At 39.3% G+C, this 19603-nt stretch overlaps 1 protein-coding gene across 1 annotated transcript in view; it reads left to right on the forward strand.

Moving 5' to 3' along the window:
* The window catches only part of LOC106087742 (protein serrate), a 146345-nt gene that overhangs the window by 46083 nt on the left and 80659 nt on the right, over positions 1–19603 (forward strand). Inside the window, exons 4-5 of the mRNA XM_013252885.2 lie at positions 7741–7795; positions 8331–8646. Of these exons, the coding sequence (XP_013108339.2) occupies positions 7741–7795; positions 8331–8646 (371 nt within the window). The remainder of the gene's footprint in view (positions 1–7740; positions 7796–8330; positions 8647–19603) is intronic.

Below are 19603 nucleotides of genomic sequence, written 5' to 3' on the forward strand. Positions count from 1 at the left end.
GATTCAGATATAGCGTCCTTATAATTCGCATATATCGCTTTGTTGACACCCCCATGGTCTTGGTGTAAGGTATTGCATGGTCGGTACCAATCAATTATGCCTTCTCTTAATCGTTTTTCATAAATTCAATTTCCTCTTCTTCTTGTCTGCAGGCACATTTTAAAGATGCAGCCATAAAGGCCAAACATATCCGTCTATCCACTCATATCAATTTTACTATATCCGCACTCAAATCAATTGAATTACATTGCTGAAGATTCAAATTATGTCATATTAGATTTTTCATTCAAAAACTCAACTTTATCATCTTTTCCTTTCTCTTGGTATTTGCTGTCATCCCAGAAATGCTACGATTATTGCGGTGTGCACTTGTTTTGTGGTCATCTCATCCTCATAAACCTCAAGTGTACGTTTTTTCGTTTTTTTTTTATATTTTTATGAAAGCGCAATAAATCAAGCACTTGTCCTAAGAGTCTCTTTCTCTCTGTATCGGTTTTGGCTGACTGCATGACTAGCTGTCCATTTACATTGACTGTCTCCCATAGTTTTGGAAAAAGCATAACTAAATGTCTGTTTGTGTTGGTGGCTGTGCCTGTGCTTGTGTCCCCGTACAATTACCGCTACATACAATTTGTTTAAGTTTCTAGTCGTCTACTTGGTCTACTTTGTACGTGATTGTGTGCCCATAGCATACATTTGGTTGTTGGTGGCTTTTCTGTGGTCCAGTCATGTGCCTGTAGCCCACTTTTAGTTGGGGGTCAGCACGATAATGTTGTCATCGCTGAATGGTGCATAATAAATTTCCTCTTACTTGGATGATGTTCTTCAACTGCATCTACATTTTCTCTCCAGACTAATTAGTTGCGACGTAGTGCATTTTGTTGCTGCTGGGTGGTTGATGGCTGATAGATCTGTGGATCTTGTATCTCTATAATGTGGTCTATCTGTAGGTCGACTATCATAATCAATGTTTTCCGCATTTTGATTATTTTGCAATTTAGCCTAGGAGAACTGGTGCCACAATTTAATTGCAAAACATGGATTTGGTTTATTGACACAATGACACTCTTCAGTGGTTTCATAGCAGAAATTTGTGGCACATTTAAAATTAGAAAAAAAGAAAAAAACTATTGAAAATAACTATTTTTAATATCAAATTTGTAATAAAAACAAGTTTTAGTCCGATTTGGACCATAAATAAATACCGAATATTGTAGAAGTCATTGTGTGATATTTCAGTTCATTCGGATAAGAAATGCGACTTGTAGGGGCTCAAGAAGCAAAATCGGAAGATAGATTTATAGGGGAGCTGTATCAAGCTATTGATCGATTCAGACCATATTAGACACATATGTTGAAGGTCAGGAGAGAAGCCGTTGTACAAAATTTCTGCCACATCGGTTGAGAATTGAGCCCTCTAGGGACTCAAGAAGTCAAGATCCCAGATCGGTTTATATGGCAGCTATATCAGATTATGTACGGATTTGCGCCATACTTAGCACAGTTATTGAAAGTCAAAACAGAACACCTCATGCTAAATTTCAGTCAAATCTGATAAGAACTGCGCCCTCTAGAGGCTTAAGAAGTCAAGACCCAAGATCGGTTTATATGGCAGCTATATCAAAACAAGGACCGATTTGAACCATACTTAGGGCAGTTGTTGGAAGTCAAAACCGAACACGTCACGCAAAATTTCAGTCAAATCGGATGAGAATTACGCCCTCTAGAGGCTCAAGAAGTCAAGACCCAAGATCGGTTTATATGGCAGCTATATCAAAACAAGAACTGATTTGAACCATACTTTAGGCAGTTATTGGAAGCGATACCAAAACCCCACGTGCAAAATTTCAATCATATCGAACGAGAAATGCGCCCTCTAGAGGCTCAATAAGTCAAGACCCAAGATCGGTTTATATGGCAGCTATATCAAAACAAGGATCGATTTGAACCTTACTTAACACAGTTGTTGGAAGTAATACCAAAACACCACGTGCAAAATTTCAGTCAAATCGGACTAGAATTACGCCCTCTAGAGGCTCAAGAAGTCAAGACCCAAGATCGGTTTATATGGTAGCTATATCAAAACGAGGACCGATTTGAACTATACTTAGGGCAGTTGTTGGAAGTGATGCCAAAATACGACATGCAAAATTTCAGTCAAATCGGACTAGAATTGCGCCCTCTTGAGGTTTAAGAAGTCAAAACCCAAGATCGGTTTATATGGCAGCTATATCAGGTTATGGACCGATTTGAACCGAACTTGGCACAGTTGTTGGATATCATAACAAAACACGTCGTGCAAAATTTCATTCCAATCGGATAGGAATTGTGCCCTCTATAGTCTCAAGAAGTCAAGACCCAAGATCGGTTTATATGGCAGCTATATCAAAACATGGACCGATATGGCCCATTAACAATCTCAACCGACCTACACTAAAAAAAGTATTTGTGCAAAATTTCAAGCACCTAGCTTTACCACTTCGAAAGTTAGAGTGCTTTCGACAGACAGACGAACGGACGGACAAATGACAAATGACATGACGATCAAGAATGGTCATTTGTTAACCCATTCTCTCGAAATTTGGCAAGAAGAATTTTTTTATGACTCTCTACTCGTGAATTTCATAGAAATCGGTTCAGATTTGGATATAGCTCCTATATATATGTTTGTCCGATTTCCAGTAATACAGCAATAAAATGGTCATTTGTTGACCGATTCTCTTGAAATTTGGTAGGAAGGATTTTCTTATGACTCTCCATATTACTGGAGAATTTCATAAAAATCGGTTCAGATTTGGATATAGCTCCCATATATATGTTCGTCCGATTTGCAGTAATAATGCAATAAAATCGTCATTTGTTAAGCGATTTGGCAGGAAGGACTTTTTTATGACTCTCGACATTACTGGTGAAGTTCATGGAAATCGGTTCAGATTTAGATATAGCTTTCATATATATATATCGCCCGATTTTTACTTCTTGAGCCACTGCAAACGCATTTATAGGCCAATCTTGCCAAAACTTCGTACAACGCTTTCCTCGATGACTGTCACAGTATGTGAGAAGTTTGCCCTCAATCAGTTCAGATTTAGATATAGCTCCCATATATATGTTCCTCCGATTTGCAGTTATATTGCAATAAATTGTTCTTTCGTAAATAGATTCTTTCAAAATTTGGCAAGAAGAATTTTCTCTTGACTGGCGACATTACTGGTGAATTTCATAGAAATCGGTTCAGATTTAGATATAGCTCTCATGTATATATATCGCCCGATTTTAAATCCTAGAGCCACTGCAAACGCTTATTGACCAAACTTCGTACAACGCTTTCCTCGACTACTGTCACAGTATGTTAGAAGTTTGCTCGCAATCAGTTCAGATTTAGATATAGCTCCCATATATATGTTCGTCCGATTTGCAGTAATATTGCAATAAAATGGCCATTTGTTAACCCATTCTCTCAAATTTTGGCAGGAAGGATTTTCTCTTGGCTCTCAACACTACTGGTGAATTTCATGAAAATCGGTTCAGATTTAGATATAGCTCTCATGTATATATATATCGCCTGATTATGGAGTCACAGCAAGAACATTTATTAACCCATCTTGCCAAAATTTTGCAAAACGCTTTCCTCGACGACTGCCACAGTATCTGAGAAGTTTGCTCGAAATCGGTTCAGATTTAGATATAGCTTCCATACATATGTTCGTCAGATTTTGGGAAATATTGCAAGAAAGTGCGCAGTTTTAAACGGATTCTTTCGAAATTTTTCAGGAAGGATTTTCTTATGACCCTCAATATTATTGGTGAATTTCACCAATCGGGCCAGATTTAGATATAGCTGTCATATATATATATATATGGCCAGATTTTCACCCCCAAGGCTACTGCAAGCGCATTGATTGACCAATCTTGCCAAAATTGTGCACAACGCTTTCCCCGACGACTACCACATTATCTGAGAAGTTTGCTCGAAATCGGGTTAGAATTAGATATAGTTTCCATATATATTTTGGACAGATTTTGGGTATTTTGCCTTAATTTATAATTTTATTTTTCAATCGTAGTTTTTACTGTTTGAATTGGATATAGCTCCCACATTGTACTTATAGGGTAGGTGTATTGTATAATACAGTCGCCACCGCCTGACTTTTGCCCTTCCTTACTGGTTTAAGATGAATCGGATGTTTATTTTATAATGAAGAGAAAGGTATGACGTTAATAAAAGTAACAGAAAGCGCAAAATAGCCGGGTGTTTTGCTTGACTGGAAATTGAACTTCAAATCCAACAATTTGGAAAGGGCAAGAAAGGCAACTCTTGCCCTATACACATGAAGAGAGCCATTGGCAAAAGTTGGGGGTTAGACCGCATGTCATGCATTGGGTACATACTGCTATTGTCAGACCTATAATGTTATATGGTGTTGTGGTCTGGTGGACGGCGCTTCAAAAGTCCACCTACTGCTTAATACTTAAAAGGATCCAAAGGATGGCTTGTTTGTGCATCATTGCCGCACTGAAGACGACACCACCTGATGCACTGAATTTAATGCTACATCGAATGCCTCTGGACATTGTGGCTACCCCAATTGCAGCGACCACTGCCGTGAGGTTAAGGGAGCTTTATTATTGGTCATGTAGCGGCTACGGACACTGTGTTATCCTTGATACAATATCCCATGTTCCAGGGAGTGTGGATTACACCCTACCTGAGCCGCTTTTGGATAAAAAGTACTGTACCAACAGAAGTTACGTAGTCTTCTATGGTTCCAAACTAGACGACCAGGTGGGCTTTTGTGTGTACTCTAAAACTGGTCATATCGAAGAGGTTACCCGACCACTACCGTGTGTATCAAGCAGAGATCCTTGCAATTAAGGAAGTGGTGGAAGGGCTAAGATATAATGTCATCACGACGATTGTCATAAATATCTTCTCAGACAACCAGGCAGTCATTAAATCCCTGGAGAACGTATTTCTGAACACATAAACCCCCCTCGACTGTCGCAAATCTATCAACAAGATGGCAAATTCAGTTCATAATTCACCTGTTCTTTGTGCCGGGCCACAGAGATATCCCAGGGAATTGTAAATCGGACGAGCTTGCGAGACTAGGAACCAGGGATACTGGAATCTGTGGGTATGCATCTAGCGACATGTAGGCCAAGTTTTCAGGACCAGGCCGGAAGGAAAACGATAGATGAAATGATAGATGGTCACAAAGAAGGGACTGTGGAGTTCCAAAACTATTGGGTTGCCCAAAAAGTAATTGCGGATTTTTCATATAGTCGGCGTTGACAAATTTTTTCACAGATTGTGACTCTGTAATTGCATTCTTTCTTCTGTCAGTTATCAGCTGCTACTTTTAGCTTGCTTTAGAAAAAAAGTGTAAAAAAAGTATATTTGATTAAAGTTCATTCTAAGTTTTATTAAAAATGCATTAACTTTCTTTTAAAAAATCCGCAATTACTTTTTGGGCAACCCAGTATGTGGCCTAATCTAGACTTGAAGAAGTCTACCGCTTTGCTGTCATTGGCTAGAACAGACGTCTCAGTCATTGTGTCCGCCATAACAGGTCACTGTCTAATCGGAAAACATGCTGACAGAGTGAAGTTTGCCAGCAACGACTTTTGCAGATGCTGTGAAGACATCAAAGAATAAGAGACTATAGAACACCTTCTGTGTGGGTGTCCCACACTAACTGTCTGAAGGAGTTCCGCTTTAGGTTCTCACTTCTTTGAGAGTCTGTCTGATTTAGCGGACATTCGCAATTATTAGGCTTTTTTAGCGATCTGTATGGTTCAACGGTAGGAACTAGAAGGCATCTTCCTTCTTCTGTTTCTGTGTTATCACAATGGTTTTCCTCCATTGTCTAAGTGCGTCTGTTTTTTCACGTATCCAACATGCAGGAGATGACCCCTACCTATGCAATGCATTGCGTTGGCAATTAAGACAGTTATGGGTTGGAGGGGGAATGAGGGAGTAGTGTTTATTGATATTAGTCTTAAATTTCTGAACGTCAATGTCGATGGGAAAGACATTAGCCGGAAGTTGATTCGAATGGTTTGGGCGAAAAATGAAATTTCTCGGCCAGTCCGGTCGACTGGCCAATCGATTACACACGGGTGTGAGTTACTGGCATGTCTTGTATTCCTGGTGAACATCCTAACGTCAGGGATAAGAAGACGTATATCCCTGGAATACACGCCATGAAAATAACGATAGAGCAATACAACGCTACCCACATGTCGACGATGTTCAAGGGAAGCAAAAGAGTTTCATACCTTACTGTCCCCAATCAACACCAGCGCTCTCGGTTGAACCCGCTCAAGTAGCTCCAAGAATGATTTTGGAGCTCCTGCCCATATATGAGAGTTATATTCCATCCTCGGCCTGATGTAGGTAGTATAGATATTGAGAAGATCAGAACAGGTGAAATATTTCTTGCATCGCCTAAGAAAGCCCAAACACTTGAATGCTTCTTTCGACACTTCGAATACGTGTTTTGACCAATGGACATCACATTGTATCTTCATACCCAGAACATCAAGAGCATCTGGTTGTTCAATATCTATACCGTCGATAGATATCGACGATTGAAGTGGGTCAGTGAATCGCTCGTGAGACAAGAAACAGCACTGCGTCTTTTGTGCGTTAAAGCCTACTCTGTTCATTCTACCCCACTCGGAAGAGGCCAACAAATCCTGGTTGAGCCTCTCACCCATAATGCGTCTCCTGTCCACAATTTCTTGAGGACTGGGCCTATGGCCGAATGACAATGAATGACACAGACTACTGTCATCGGCGAATGAGTAGACTGGATTCGAAGTCTGACCCAATAGATCGTCAATGAAAATAAGAAAAAGGGAAGGGGAAAGGACATAGCCTTGTGGCACACCTGCGGTCAATGTAAACTCATTGGATGAGAACCCATCTACAACAACTCGTATAGTGCGATCTCTGAGAAAGCTCGATATAAATTGAACGAAGTTATTACCGACACCAAAAGCGACAAGCTTTGATAAAAGTTCACCGTGCCAGACCCTATCAAATGCCTTGGAGATATCCAGAGCCACAATTTTACACTCACCAAACAGGTGGATAGAGCGACTCCATCGTTCCGACAAAAATGCCATTAGGTCTCCCGTAGAGCGATTTTTGCGGAACCCATACTGTTGGTCGCTAAGAAGGCCATTGGATGATAAAAGTGCACCGTGCCAGACCCTATCAAATGCCTTGGAGATATCCAGAGCCACGACCTTACTCTCACCAAACTGGTGGATAGAGCGACTCCATCGTTCCGACAAAATACCATTAGGTCTCCCGTAGAGCGATTTCTGCGGAACCCATACTGTCTGTCGCTAAGAAGGCCATTGGACTCTAAGTGTCTGACCAGATGATGGTTAACCATACTCTCCATAACCTTGGAGAGCGCGGAGCATATTGCAATTGGCCGGTATTTCGCAGGGTTGTTCGCCCCATCTTTTTGGGGGATGGGCTGAACCTTCGCAACCTTTCAACGCGCTGGGAAAACACCCGCACGGCTAGCAAGGTTGAAAAGGTTGCGTAGTGGACGAGCAAGCATCGAAGAACACTTACAAAGGACAAGTGTTGATATACCGTCCGGGCCCAGAGATTTATTAACGTCGAGATCCGCATGGACACTTTCAAAGACTATTTCTCTTTATTTGAAACTTTGTAACATTTGTTTTTCTTATTTTTGTTTTTTTTTTTTTTTTCAGAAATCATTTACTCTAATTCTACAAGCTCTAGATATGTACAATGTGTCGTATCCAGGTATGTAAATTCTTTTTTTTTTTAACCGAATTATTATCAAATATTCAAACTTTTAGAACAAATTTTAGGTTTTCCATTGTCATTGTCACTAAAAAATTTTTTTTCTTTTCCTTTTTTTTCGTTCTAAACTTCTTACGGTACGTTGACACCATTTTCCAATGAATTTGGCTATTCTCAACATGTTGACTATTTGCTGCTAACATTTCAAATTGGACACCAACGTTGTCTTCGAATTTGCAAAAAAACAATGCAACTATGTTTTCCGTTTGACTACTGCTAATACAACATGGCTAACAAAAATTTACATTTTCTTCAAAACAACAACTCTAACGATGACAATGTCTAAACCTACCACCCATCTTGTTCTGTTTGCAAACACACAAACAACACCACACCACACCACACCATACCACACAAATCTAATCCCATCCCATCCCATCCCATCCCATCCTGTGTGCTGAAATGGAAAAATCATTTCTCAAAAACGCCAAAACAACGATGTTCACTCCATCATCACTATGTTGTCAATGACCAGACTCGGAAAGGTTAATTGAGGAAACATCCTTTTCAAGTGTGATACTGCCATCACCCGAATGGAAGACATTGGATCATATTGGACGCAACGCCCGCATTACCTATCGTGTCAGAGTTCAGTGTGCAGCTAACTATTATAACACAACGTGTACCACATTCTGTCGGCCACGTAACGATCAATTTGGCCACTACAATTGTGGTACAATGGGCGAAAAGATATGCCTTGCCGGCTGGATGGGTGACAATTGTGAGAAGGCCGTGTGCAAGCTAGGCTGTGATCCGGTTCATGGCAAATGTGATAAGCCGGGAGAATGCGAGTGAGTATCATTTAAAGATTATAAAATGAATTTAAATATTTTTCTAACCAAAAAATTTAGAACAACCCAAAACTAAGTCACCGAAACCTTAGAAAAAACTCAATCGAATACGAGTATGTATCCTTATTAGGACAAAATGAAGATTAAAACAAGTAAAAGCGTGCTAAGTTCGGCCGGGCCGAATCTTATATACCCTCCACCATGGATCGCATATGTCGAGTTCTTTTCCCGGTGTCTCTTTTTAGGCAAACAAAGGAAAGAATAAAAACAAGAATTGCTATGACATTGCAGCTATATCAAGTTATGGTCCGATTCGGACCATAATGAAATTAGTGTTGGAGGCCACAGTAGAAGCCATTGTGTAAAATTTCAGCCAAATCGAATAACAATTTCGGCCTTTGGGGGATCAAAAAGTAAAATAGGGAGATCGTAGGGAGATAGGGGAGCAGTATAAGGCTAATGACTGATTCAGACCATATTTGACACGTATGTTGAAAATCATTGGTGAAGCCGTTGTACAAAATTTCACCCAAATCAGACAACAATTGCGCCCTATAGAAGCTCATGAAATCAAGATCCCAGATCGGTTTATATGACAGCTATATCAGGTTATGGACCGATTTGATCCATTCTTTGCACAGTTGTTGAAAGTCGTAACGAAACACCTCATGCAAAATTTCAGTTAAATCGGATTGGACTTGCGCCCTCTAGTGGCTCAAGAAGTCAAGATTCAAGATCGGTTTATATGGCAGCTATATCAGGTTATGGACCGATTTGAACCTTACTTGGCACAGTTGTTGAAGGTCATGACGAAGCACGTCGAGGATAATTTCAGCGAAATCGGAAAGGAATTGCGCCCTCTAGAGGGTCAAGAAGTCAAGAGCCCAGATCGGTTTATATGACAGCTATATCAGGTTATGGACCGATTTCAACCAAACTTGGCAAAGTTGTTGAAACGCGTCGTGCATAACTCCTTCGAAAGTTAGCGTGCTTTCGACAGACAGACGGACGGACGGACGGATTCGATGGGTTTATGAGCGAGCTATATCAGGTTGTAGACCGATTCGGACCGTACTTGGCGCAGTTATTGAAAGTCATTATCGAACATTACATGACAAATTTCAGCCAAATCGGACGAAAATTGAGGCTTCGAGAGGCTCAAGAAGTCAAACCGAGAGATCGGAAGATCGGGTTATATGGGAGCTATATCCAAGTCTGAACCGATATGGCCCATTTGCAATCTTCAACAACCTACATCAATAAGAAGTATCTGTGCAAAATTTCAAGCGGCTAGCTTTACGCGCTATCGTAGTTTCGACAGACGGACGGACGGACATGGCTAGATCGGCTCAGGATGTCGACACGATCAAGAATATATATTCTTTATGGGGTCCTAGATCAATATTTTGAGATGTTACAAACGGAATGACTTGATTAGTATACTACCATCCTATGGTGGTGGGTAAAAAAGTTATATTGGGAATTCATATTGGAAATTGAGTAAATATTAAAGTTTTAGACATATTGTCTTGGCAAAAGTGGAGCTTTGATAACCAGGTCGCCTAGTGAGCTAGAGATGACATTGAACATATATAAACGTATAGAGTATGAGCCAACACTCGCTACTCTGGAAACAATTCCCTAGGCAAAAGATTTTTTACTTGGTATTAAAAAATTTTTTATCCTAAAAGTTAGTTTAAAATCCCCTAAAGGCAAAACATTGCCCCGGTAGTAAAGTTGGTAGCTTTATCGGGTTGCCTGCTCGAGGATCGTGGGTTCGATTCCTTGACCTTGGTCTGTCGCGTCTGTGGTATCACAATGGACCTAAACCTATGAATGGAGCCCACCGTGGCGCAGAGTTTACCAATTCCACCTATGACACCGAACGCCTAAATTCAAATCTTTTCGTGAACATCGAAAAATTTTTCAGCGGTGGTTAACCCTTTACTAATATTGGCTACATTTGCGAGATATATTGCCATGAAAAAACTTCTCTAAGTGGTGTCGCTGTGCGGCAAGCCATTCGGCATCGGCATAAAAACGAGACCTTTTGTAATTGAGCGTAAACTTTAATAGGACTGCACTCATGATAGTAGAGAAGTATTCCTGTTCCCTGTTCTTAACGAAATTTTCATGGAAATTTTAGTTGTTAGTAACCTATTATGAGACACCCCGGTAGAGTGCACGGATTGTCAGTGCGGTGATCGTGGGTTCGATTTCCACCAGAGGCCTTGGTCTGTAGCTACTGCAGTATCACAATGGACTAAAATTCTCTCAGTGAGTCTTTAAAATACTGTCACTCTTTCCTTTACCTAAACCTAACCTATTAATGGCAAAAATTTTTTAATGAAAGTCACAACATTTTTGAATGTACGGAAATGGACTTAGGACTAGAATAACATTGTGCTTTAGTTAAAGACACTGAAACGCCTTACAAATAGGCCCGTCGGACAGTGGGATAGAATCAACTAGAAAAAATCGTCCGTTTGAGAAGAATGTTGAATGATTACATCTGAAAATTTCAAGGCACCCCTTGGCAGGCCCCTAAAATTGGTGACCTTGGCATTTCGAAAATTTTTTAGGGCTTCATTATTTATGGTCCTAATTCCAATTTTTTTATCTTTGTAGTGCTCAAAAATCCCTTCAAAAAAGTCCGCTACAGGTCTGCAATATATCCTCTGGGCTCGGAAATTTTCGACTTTTTTTTAATTTTGGCCAAGACAAGTTTTTCTATTTTGCAATTTACGAAAGCAATTAAAGTTCATGTTTAATTTTGATAAATATTATGGATTGCTGGCAAAATTTACAACGACTCAAAGAGTGTCCAAATTGGATTATCCAGGTACTAGTTATGCAGGTTAAAAATCAACAATTTTAAAAATAAATTTTTGGAATTTTTTAGTATATAAAAGTGTATTCATTGTTTAGTCTCTATTGAAAAAACTAGCTTCATTACCTTAACATTTTCCTTTTGTTTGACATGTTGTAGACGGCTAGGTTATGAACCAATGTAGACCATACTTTGCATAGTTGTTAAAAGTCATAGCAAAACACCTCATACAAAATTTCAGTCAAAATTGCATACCCCCTCTAGGGGCTTGAAGGGACAAGATAGAAGATCGGTTTACATGGCAGTTATATCAAGACATGAACCGATTCGCACCATACTAAGCAGAGTTGTTGCAAGTCAAAACAGAACTCTGCAGCTAGATTTCAGCCACATACGATAAGAATTGCGCCCTCTAGATGCTCAAGAAGTCAAGATCCGAAATCGGTTTTCATGGCAGCTATATCATGTTGAGTACCAATTTGGACCATTCTTGACACAGCTTTTTCAAACAGACAGATTTCAGTCACGACAGATAAAAACTGCGATCCCTAGATGCTGAAGAAATTAAGTTTCAAAAACGGTTTACATGGCAGCTGTATCAGGTTATGGACCAATTTGGGCTATTCTTGATACAGCTATTTTAAAACAAAACAAAACACCTCATTCAAAATTTCCGCCAAATCGGATAGAAATAGCGCCCACTAGATCAAGAAGTTAAATCAATCCAGGTATATCAAAACACGAAAAGATTCGGACCATATTTAGCACAAATATTAAAAGTCATTACAAAACACCCCATACAAAGTTTCTGCTAAATCAGACTGCTTGACCCTCTACATGCTAAATTGCATATACTTTGGTCTCCAACATCCAAGCTAAGTATGGCCCGTATACCGTAACCTTATATGGCTCTAATAGCCTATCAACTCTAATCCATTATCCATATTAAAGTAAAATACCGCACAAAGAACTTGACAAATGCTATCCATGGTGGAGGGTAAGAGATCCCTCGGGCCTTTTCCACTGTGCGAGCACATTTCGGAGGGTTAGTGCAATCCTTCGTCTTGAGTCCACAGTTAATGTCACATTCCTTTTCTGTCGGATCCCCATTCCCACGTTAGATGTCCTTCTCCACAACACCTGAAGCAGCGTTTCCTATCATCCCGATATTTCAGAGGACAATTTGTCATTGCAATGAGGAGCCTGCTAGTCTTCAGCAGCTCGTTGGCGCATCTAGCTGGAAAGGAGACGAAGGTTCGTATGGTCGGTTCTGTTACGACAACCGTGCCATGTACGGTTCAAATCAGTCTATAACCTGATGTAGCTCCCATATAAATAGATCTTCCGATTTGAAATCTTCGGATCTTGGAAGCCGCAATTTCTGTTTGTTCTGTTACGACTTCCAAAAACAGTGCCAAGTGCGGTCCAAATCGGTCTATGACCTGGTATAGCTCCGATATAAACCTGGTATAGCTCCCGACTAAAATGCAAATTTTGCCCATGAACATTCCACTAAGGATCAGGGGCAAACTTCTCACCTATCCATGAGTGCAGCCCGATTCATGTTTAAGCTCAATGATAAGGGGCCTTCTTTTTGTAGCCGAGTCCGAACGGCGTGCCGCAGTGCGACACCTCTTTGGAGAGAAGTTTTACATGGCATAGTACCTCACAAATGTTGCCAGCATTAGGAGGGGATAACAACCACTGAAAATTTTTTCTGATGGTCCCGCCAGGATTCGAACCCAGGCGTTCAGAGTCATAGGCGGACATGCTAACCTCTGCGCTATGGTGGCCTCCGTTTTAAATCAGTTATATGCAATTCTATCCGCCTGCAATTTGGGGGAAAGTTGCATCTGCCATTTGTCTTCCAGAAAAAAACGGCATTTTGAAAAAATTGAGTTAGACCCTTTACATAATCATTATACGACTTGAATTGCCATTTGCTTATAGACTTCTTTCCTGGTTTTCGACACCTGTATCAATTGTAGTTTAAATGAGGTAATGTAGTTTGAAATCATCCAGAGATCATGGCGAAAACGATTCTTGTTTTAAGGTCTATAAAATACATGCTAGCCGAACATAACAGGCTTTCACTTTAATACTGAAACCCTCCCTAAACAACAACCCCGGCAAACAAATGAAGTTCGTGTCTTAAGTTTTTTGTTTTTACCTACATAAAGCATAAAGCATTAAAGCATTTGCATTGTTTTCAAAATATTTTCAGATAAGAAACCACATTTTTGTGAACTCATCAAATAAATAGGTTAGGATGGGTTAGGTTATGTTGAAAAGAGGGTGCAGATGTTAATCCGCCCCTTGCCACTATGGACATACACCCAAGCCACTTATCGGCTTGTTGTGCGCTTTAAATACAAAAAAGTAATCTCAAAAAAGAACATCTAAGTTAGAAAATCTGTTCTACTTACAAAATCCTTAATTGTTTTCTAAGCCATTCCCCTGAGTTGGTTCATGTCTGGTATAATGTCCCCACCCTAAGTGCCGATATCTGTTTTGACATCGAAATCCATTTTTATACTCTCCACCATAGGATGGGGGTATACTAATTTCGTCACTCTGTTTGTAACTACTCGAAATATTCGTCTGAGACCCCATAAAGTATACATATTCTTGATCGTCGTGACATTTTATGTCGATCTAGCCATGCCCGTCCGTCTGTCCGCCCGTCTGTCTGTCGAAAGCACGCTAACTTTCGAAGGAGTAAAGCTAGCCGCTTGAAATTTCGCACAAATACTTTTTATGAGTGTAAGTCGGTTGGGATTGTAAATGGGCCATATCGGTCCATGTTTTGATATAGCTGCCATATAAAAAGATCCTGTGTCTTGACTTCTTGGGCCTCTAGAGGGCGCAATTCTTACCCGATTGGAATGAATTATTGCACGACGTGTTTTGTTATGACATCCAACAACTTCGCCAATTTAGATTAAAATCGGTCCATAACCTGATATAGCTGTCATATAAACCGATCTTGGGTCTAGACTTCTTGAGCCTCTAGAGGGCGCAATTCTTATTCGATTGGAATGAAATTTTGCACGACGTGTTTTGTTATGATATCCAACTACTGTGCCAAGTATTCAAATCGGTCCATAACCTGATACAGCTGCCATATAAACCGATCTTGGTTCCTGACTTCTTTAGCCTCTAGAGGGCGCAATTCTTATCCCATTTGAATGAAATTTAGCACGACGTGTTTTGTTATGATATCCAACAACTGTGCCATGTATGGTTCAAATTGGTACATAACCTGATACAGCTGCCATATAAACCGATCTTGGGTCTTGACTTCTTTAGCCTCTAGAGGGCGCAATTCTTATTCGATTGGAATGAAATTTTGCACGACGTGTTTTGTTATGATATCCAACAACTGTGCCAAGTATGATTCAAATCGGTCCATAGCCTGATATAGCTGCCATATAAAAAGATCTTGTGTCTTGACTTCTTGAGCCTCTAGAGGGCGCAATTCTTATTCGATTGGAATGAAATTTTGCATGACGTGTTTTGTTATGATATCCAACAACTGTGCCAAGTATGTTTCAAATCGGTCCATAACCTGATATAGCTGCCATATAAACCGGTCTTGAGTCTAGAATTCTTGAGTCTCTAGAGGGCGCAATTCTTGTCCGATTTGGCTGAAATTTCGCACGACGTGTTTTGTTATGATATCCAACAACTTCGCCAATTTATATTAAAATCGGTCCATAACCTGATATAGCTGTCATATAAACCGATCTTGGGTCTTGACTTTTTGAGCCTCTAGAGGGCGCAATTTTTATTCGTTTGAAATGAAATTTAGCTCGACGTGTTTTGTTATGATATCCAACAACTGTGCCAGGTATAGTTCAAATCGGTTCATAACCTGATACAGTTGCCATATAAACCGATCTTGGGTCTTGACTTCTTGGGCCACTAGAGGGCGCAATTCTTATTCGATTTGAATGAAATTTTGCACAACGTATTTTGCTAGGACGTCCAACAACTGTGCTGAATTAAGTTCAAATCGGTCAATAACCTGATACAGCTGCCATATAAACCGATCTTGGGTCTTAATTCTTGAGCTTCTAGAGGGCGCAATTCTTATCCTTTTTTTTGCCTAATGAGAGATGCCGGGAAAAGAACTCGAAAAATGCGAGCCATGGTGGAGGGTACATAAGATTCTGCCCGGCCAAACTTAGCACGCTTTTACTTGTTTAAGTTTAAATTACTTTGGCCATCTTAAATCTCTGCTCCTTACGAAAACTTTTGTTTTATCTGTCAGTAACTATTTTGTCTATTACCTCTGATGTTTCTTTCTCATCGACTTCCATGTGCAAACATTGTTGAAACCTATCGATCGTTGTTTAAATTGAAACTTTTTGTCATTAAACCGATTTTTCTCCAACAATGTTTTACTTTTCAGCATTTCCCTCCCCCACTTCGATATAAAAAAGTTGGCGGCCAAAAGAAATGTTGAGCTATTTTCCTCCTTGAATTGTTCTCATTGTTGTTACATTTACCAGTTAAGTTGTTTTGTTCACGAACAACAAACATTTGTGTGATTTTTTTTTTCTCAACATCCTAGTCATCGTCGTCATGTCCGTCTCCTTTTTGCTACAGAGTTTTGCTGGGGCAGATGTTGGACATTACAAAAGGTGTAACACAGAATACGTGATCTGTTGATGGTGGTTTGGGAGGCTTCAAAGGAATGTTGTGTTGTACGCTACAAAATCGCTCTGGACAACAAAACTTTGACTTGGCTTAATGGCAAGCAAGAAAAAAGGGGGGCGTCATGCGCATCAAAAAGATTTTCTAAAGCAGCTCACAACCACAAAGAAAATCTAAAACTTATCTTCGATGAAATGGCTTTTTTTGCATTCAAGACTTCGGCTTAGAGAGTCTGGTTCTATGGACTCTTCATTGACGCTTCTCAAACTGGGTCGGATTTAATATTTGATTATCAGTTTTGTTTTGTGTTTCTAGGCTTCATAAAATGGACTCTTCATTGACGCTTCTCAAACTAGGTCGGATTTAATATTTGATTATCAGTTTTGTTTTGTGTTTCTAGGCTTCATAAATTATGATGATATCTTGCGGTGTAATTAGTTTAGGAATAGCATGGGCTTTGAAAAAAATTATGCTGCAAAAAATTTTTTAGGTGAGTTGGTAGCAATGAAAAACTTGGGAAAGATTTTAGAAAAACGATTTTGAGAGGTATGATTTTTTTTATAATTTTTTTCAAATTTTTTATACTTTTTTAACATTTTTCTCAAATTTTCTTTGGAAAATCAAACATAAATTTTTTTCTGTATGCCAAACAACAAATATTTCACCATTTAATGACAATTCTTACTTTTCTCCGTGTTTTTTTTATTTTTGTGGGAGAAAACCCAAATTTACATAAATAACACTGTTTGGGGGGAAAATTCTTAACAACCCAGCACAACTCACACCATTGATGGGGGTTTTGTTTCAAAAAGTTTTCTTCGGCAATGTTTATTGTCTTGTTTGAGCAACTGAAAACTATAAAAACGTGCCTGCCGCTTTTCTTGGCTTTCGGTTTTCTAACAGACAACGAAAAAAAACCTCAAACATGACTCGCCAAGAACTCCAGACGGAAAAGTTTAAGGGCAAAATTTGTCAGTTTTGTTAGTTGGTTCATTAGTCAATTTAAAGCTCAGCAAAGGTTTAAAAGTCAACATAGCAAAATATCAGCCAAATAAACCAAAAACCTAAGAAAAAAGCGCCTAACCAATTTGTTAACTGAATATCGTGGTGCAGGAGAAAAAAAAAACCAACAAACAAACACAGAAGAAATAATCATGAGACATTTTTCACCCATTTCAACGATTTTGAGGCTGTCGGTTGCAACCTTAAGATCATGTCATTATTTGCACCATCTCTGTTTTACGGTATGACTTCAACACCATTTGTTTTTTTAAGTTAATAGATATTTTTTTCTGTGACGTTTTCGTTTCCTTGGCAGAAGGAGTGTTTTTCAATTCAAAACTCTTTGCAGCTTCTTGGACAAAGTTTAAGCTTGGTTGAGCAAAAACGAAAAAAAAAAACAAATCTTGTCATTCTCAAAAGGGATTTGTTGTTAATATGTGAACACTGTTTGTCTGCTTAATTACCAACTACCGCCCCTTGTTAAACATGCAACAGTGACATGCAGAAACTTTTTTGTGTGAGTTCAAGTTGAGCTGGGAGGAAAAAACATGAAAAGGATACCAGCGCGAGTTCAATGAAGAAGAACAGTAACAAATGTCTACGTCAGAGTTTTTTTTTTCGTTCAAGTCTTCTGTAGAAAAACAAAAGAAGCCTGCAACTACGTTGTCGTGATGCTTGTTGATTTTTTTCTGGCTTCTAATCGAATTAACTTGGCTTTAAACTACTGCAACTCAAAAGGCAACAAGGAGCTTAAAAATGAAAATGGATTTTCATTTGAAGAGACCAAGAAAAAAAAACATGTTATATTTCTCAAAGCGGTTTGATGACATAGAGGAGCAGATCAGAATAAAATTTTGATATAAACCAAGTAAGAGCGTGCTAAGTTCGGCCGGGACGAAACTTATATAGCCTCCCCTCCACCATGGATGGCATTTTTCGAGTTCTCTGCGCGATATCTCTTTTTAGGCGAACAAAAAATAATGAATGAGAATTGTTATGCCATTGGAGCTATATCAAGTTATAGTCCGAATAGCTTCATAAATGACTTGAATGTTGAATGTTGCCCAAAAAGTAATTGCGGATTTTTCATATAGTCGGCGTTGACAAATTTTTTCACAGCTTGTGACTCTGTAATTGCATTCTTTCTTCTGTTAGTTATCAGCTGTTACTTTTAGCTTGCTTTAGAAAAAAAGTGTTAAAAAAGTATATTTGATTAAAGTTCATGCTAAGCTTTATTAAAAATGCATTTACTTTCTTTTAAAAAATCCGCAATTACTTTTTGGGCAACCCAATAAATAGAAGTCATTGGATAATATTTCAGTCCATTCGGATAAGAACTGCTCCCTGTAGGAGCTCAAAAAGCATAATCGGGAGATCGGTTTATATGGGAGCACGTATGTTGAAGGTCATGGAAAAGGCCGTTGTACAAAATTTCAGCCAAATCGGATAAGAATTGCGCCCTCTAGAGGCTTAAGAAGTCAAGATCCCAGATTTGCGCAGATATGGTTGCGATGTCAGGTTATTTGAACCATAGAATAGGTAAGGTTAGGTTGAAAAGAGGGCGCATGCCTTTGTAGACATACATCTAAGCCAGTACTCGGCTTGTTGTGCTCATTTAAAAACTAAAAAGTAATCTCGAACAAGTAAAAAGGCGTTAAGTTCGGCCGAGCCGAACTTTGGATACCCACAACCTCGGGAATATATGTAAACCACCTTTCATCAAAATCCGGTGAAAAATGCATACCTTATGCCCCCATAGCAGTTTTATCGAAATATGATCCGATTTAGACTAAATACTATTAAGTACAAGTCATTGCTCAATTGTGTCATAACAAAATATTGGTCGTTTTAGTAGCTATATCTAAAAATAAAGCTATCTGAACCATATACAATATGGATGTCGAAAAGCCTAACATAAGTCAATGTGTGAAATTTCAGCGAAATCGGATTATAAATGCGCCTTTTAGGGGGCCAAGACTTTAAAACTAGATATCGGTCTATATGGCAGCTATATCAAAATCTGATCCGATCTAGACCAAATTACAGAAATAAGAAGAGGGGCCTAACTTAACTCACTGTCCCAAATTTCGGTAGCATTGCACAATAAATGCGCCTTTTATGGGCCTAAGACCCAAAATCGGATGATCGGTCTATATGGCAGCTATATTCAAATCTGAACCGATCTGAGTGAAATTGAAGAAGGATGTCGAAGGGCCTAACACAACTCACTGTCCCAAACTGCGGCGACATCGGACAATGAATGCGATTTTTATTGCCCCATAACCTAAAACCGAGATATCGGTCTAAATGGCAGCTATATCCAAATCTGGACCGATCTGTGCCATAATGCAGACGTATATCAAGGGGCTTAATTAAATTCACTGTACCAAATTTCAGCAAAATCGGATAATAAATGTGGCTTTTATGGCCCCAAAACCTAAAACCGAGAGATCGGTCTATATGGCA

Source organism: Stomoxys calcitrans, chromosome 2 (assembly GCF_963082655.1).
Source record: "Stomoxys calcitrans chromosome 2, idStoCalc2.1, whole genome shotgun sequence".
NCBI classification, from domain to species: domain Eukaryota; kingdom Metazoa; phylum Arthropoda; class Insecta; order Diptera; family Muscidae; genus Stomoxys; species Stomoxys calcitrans.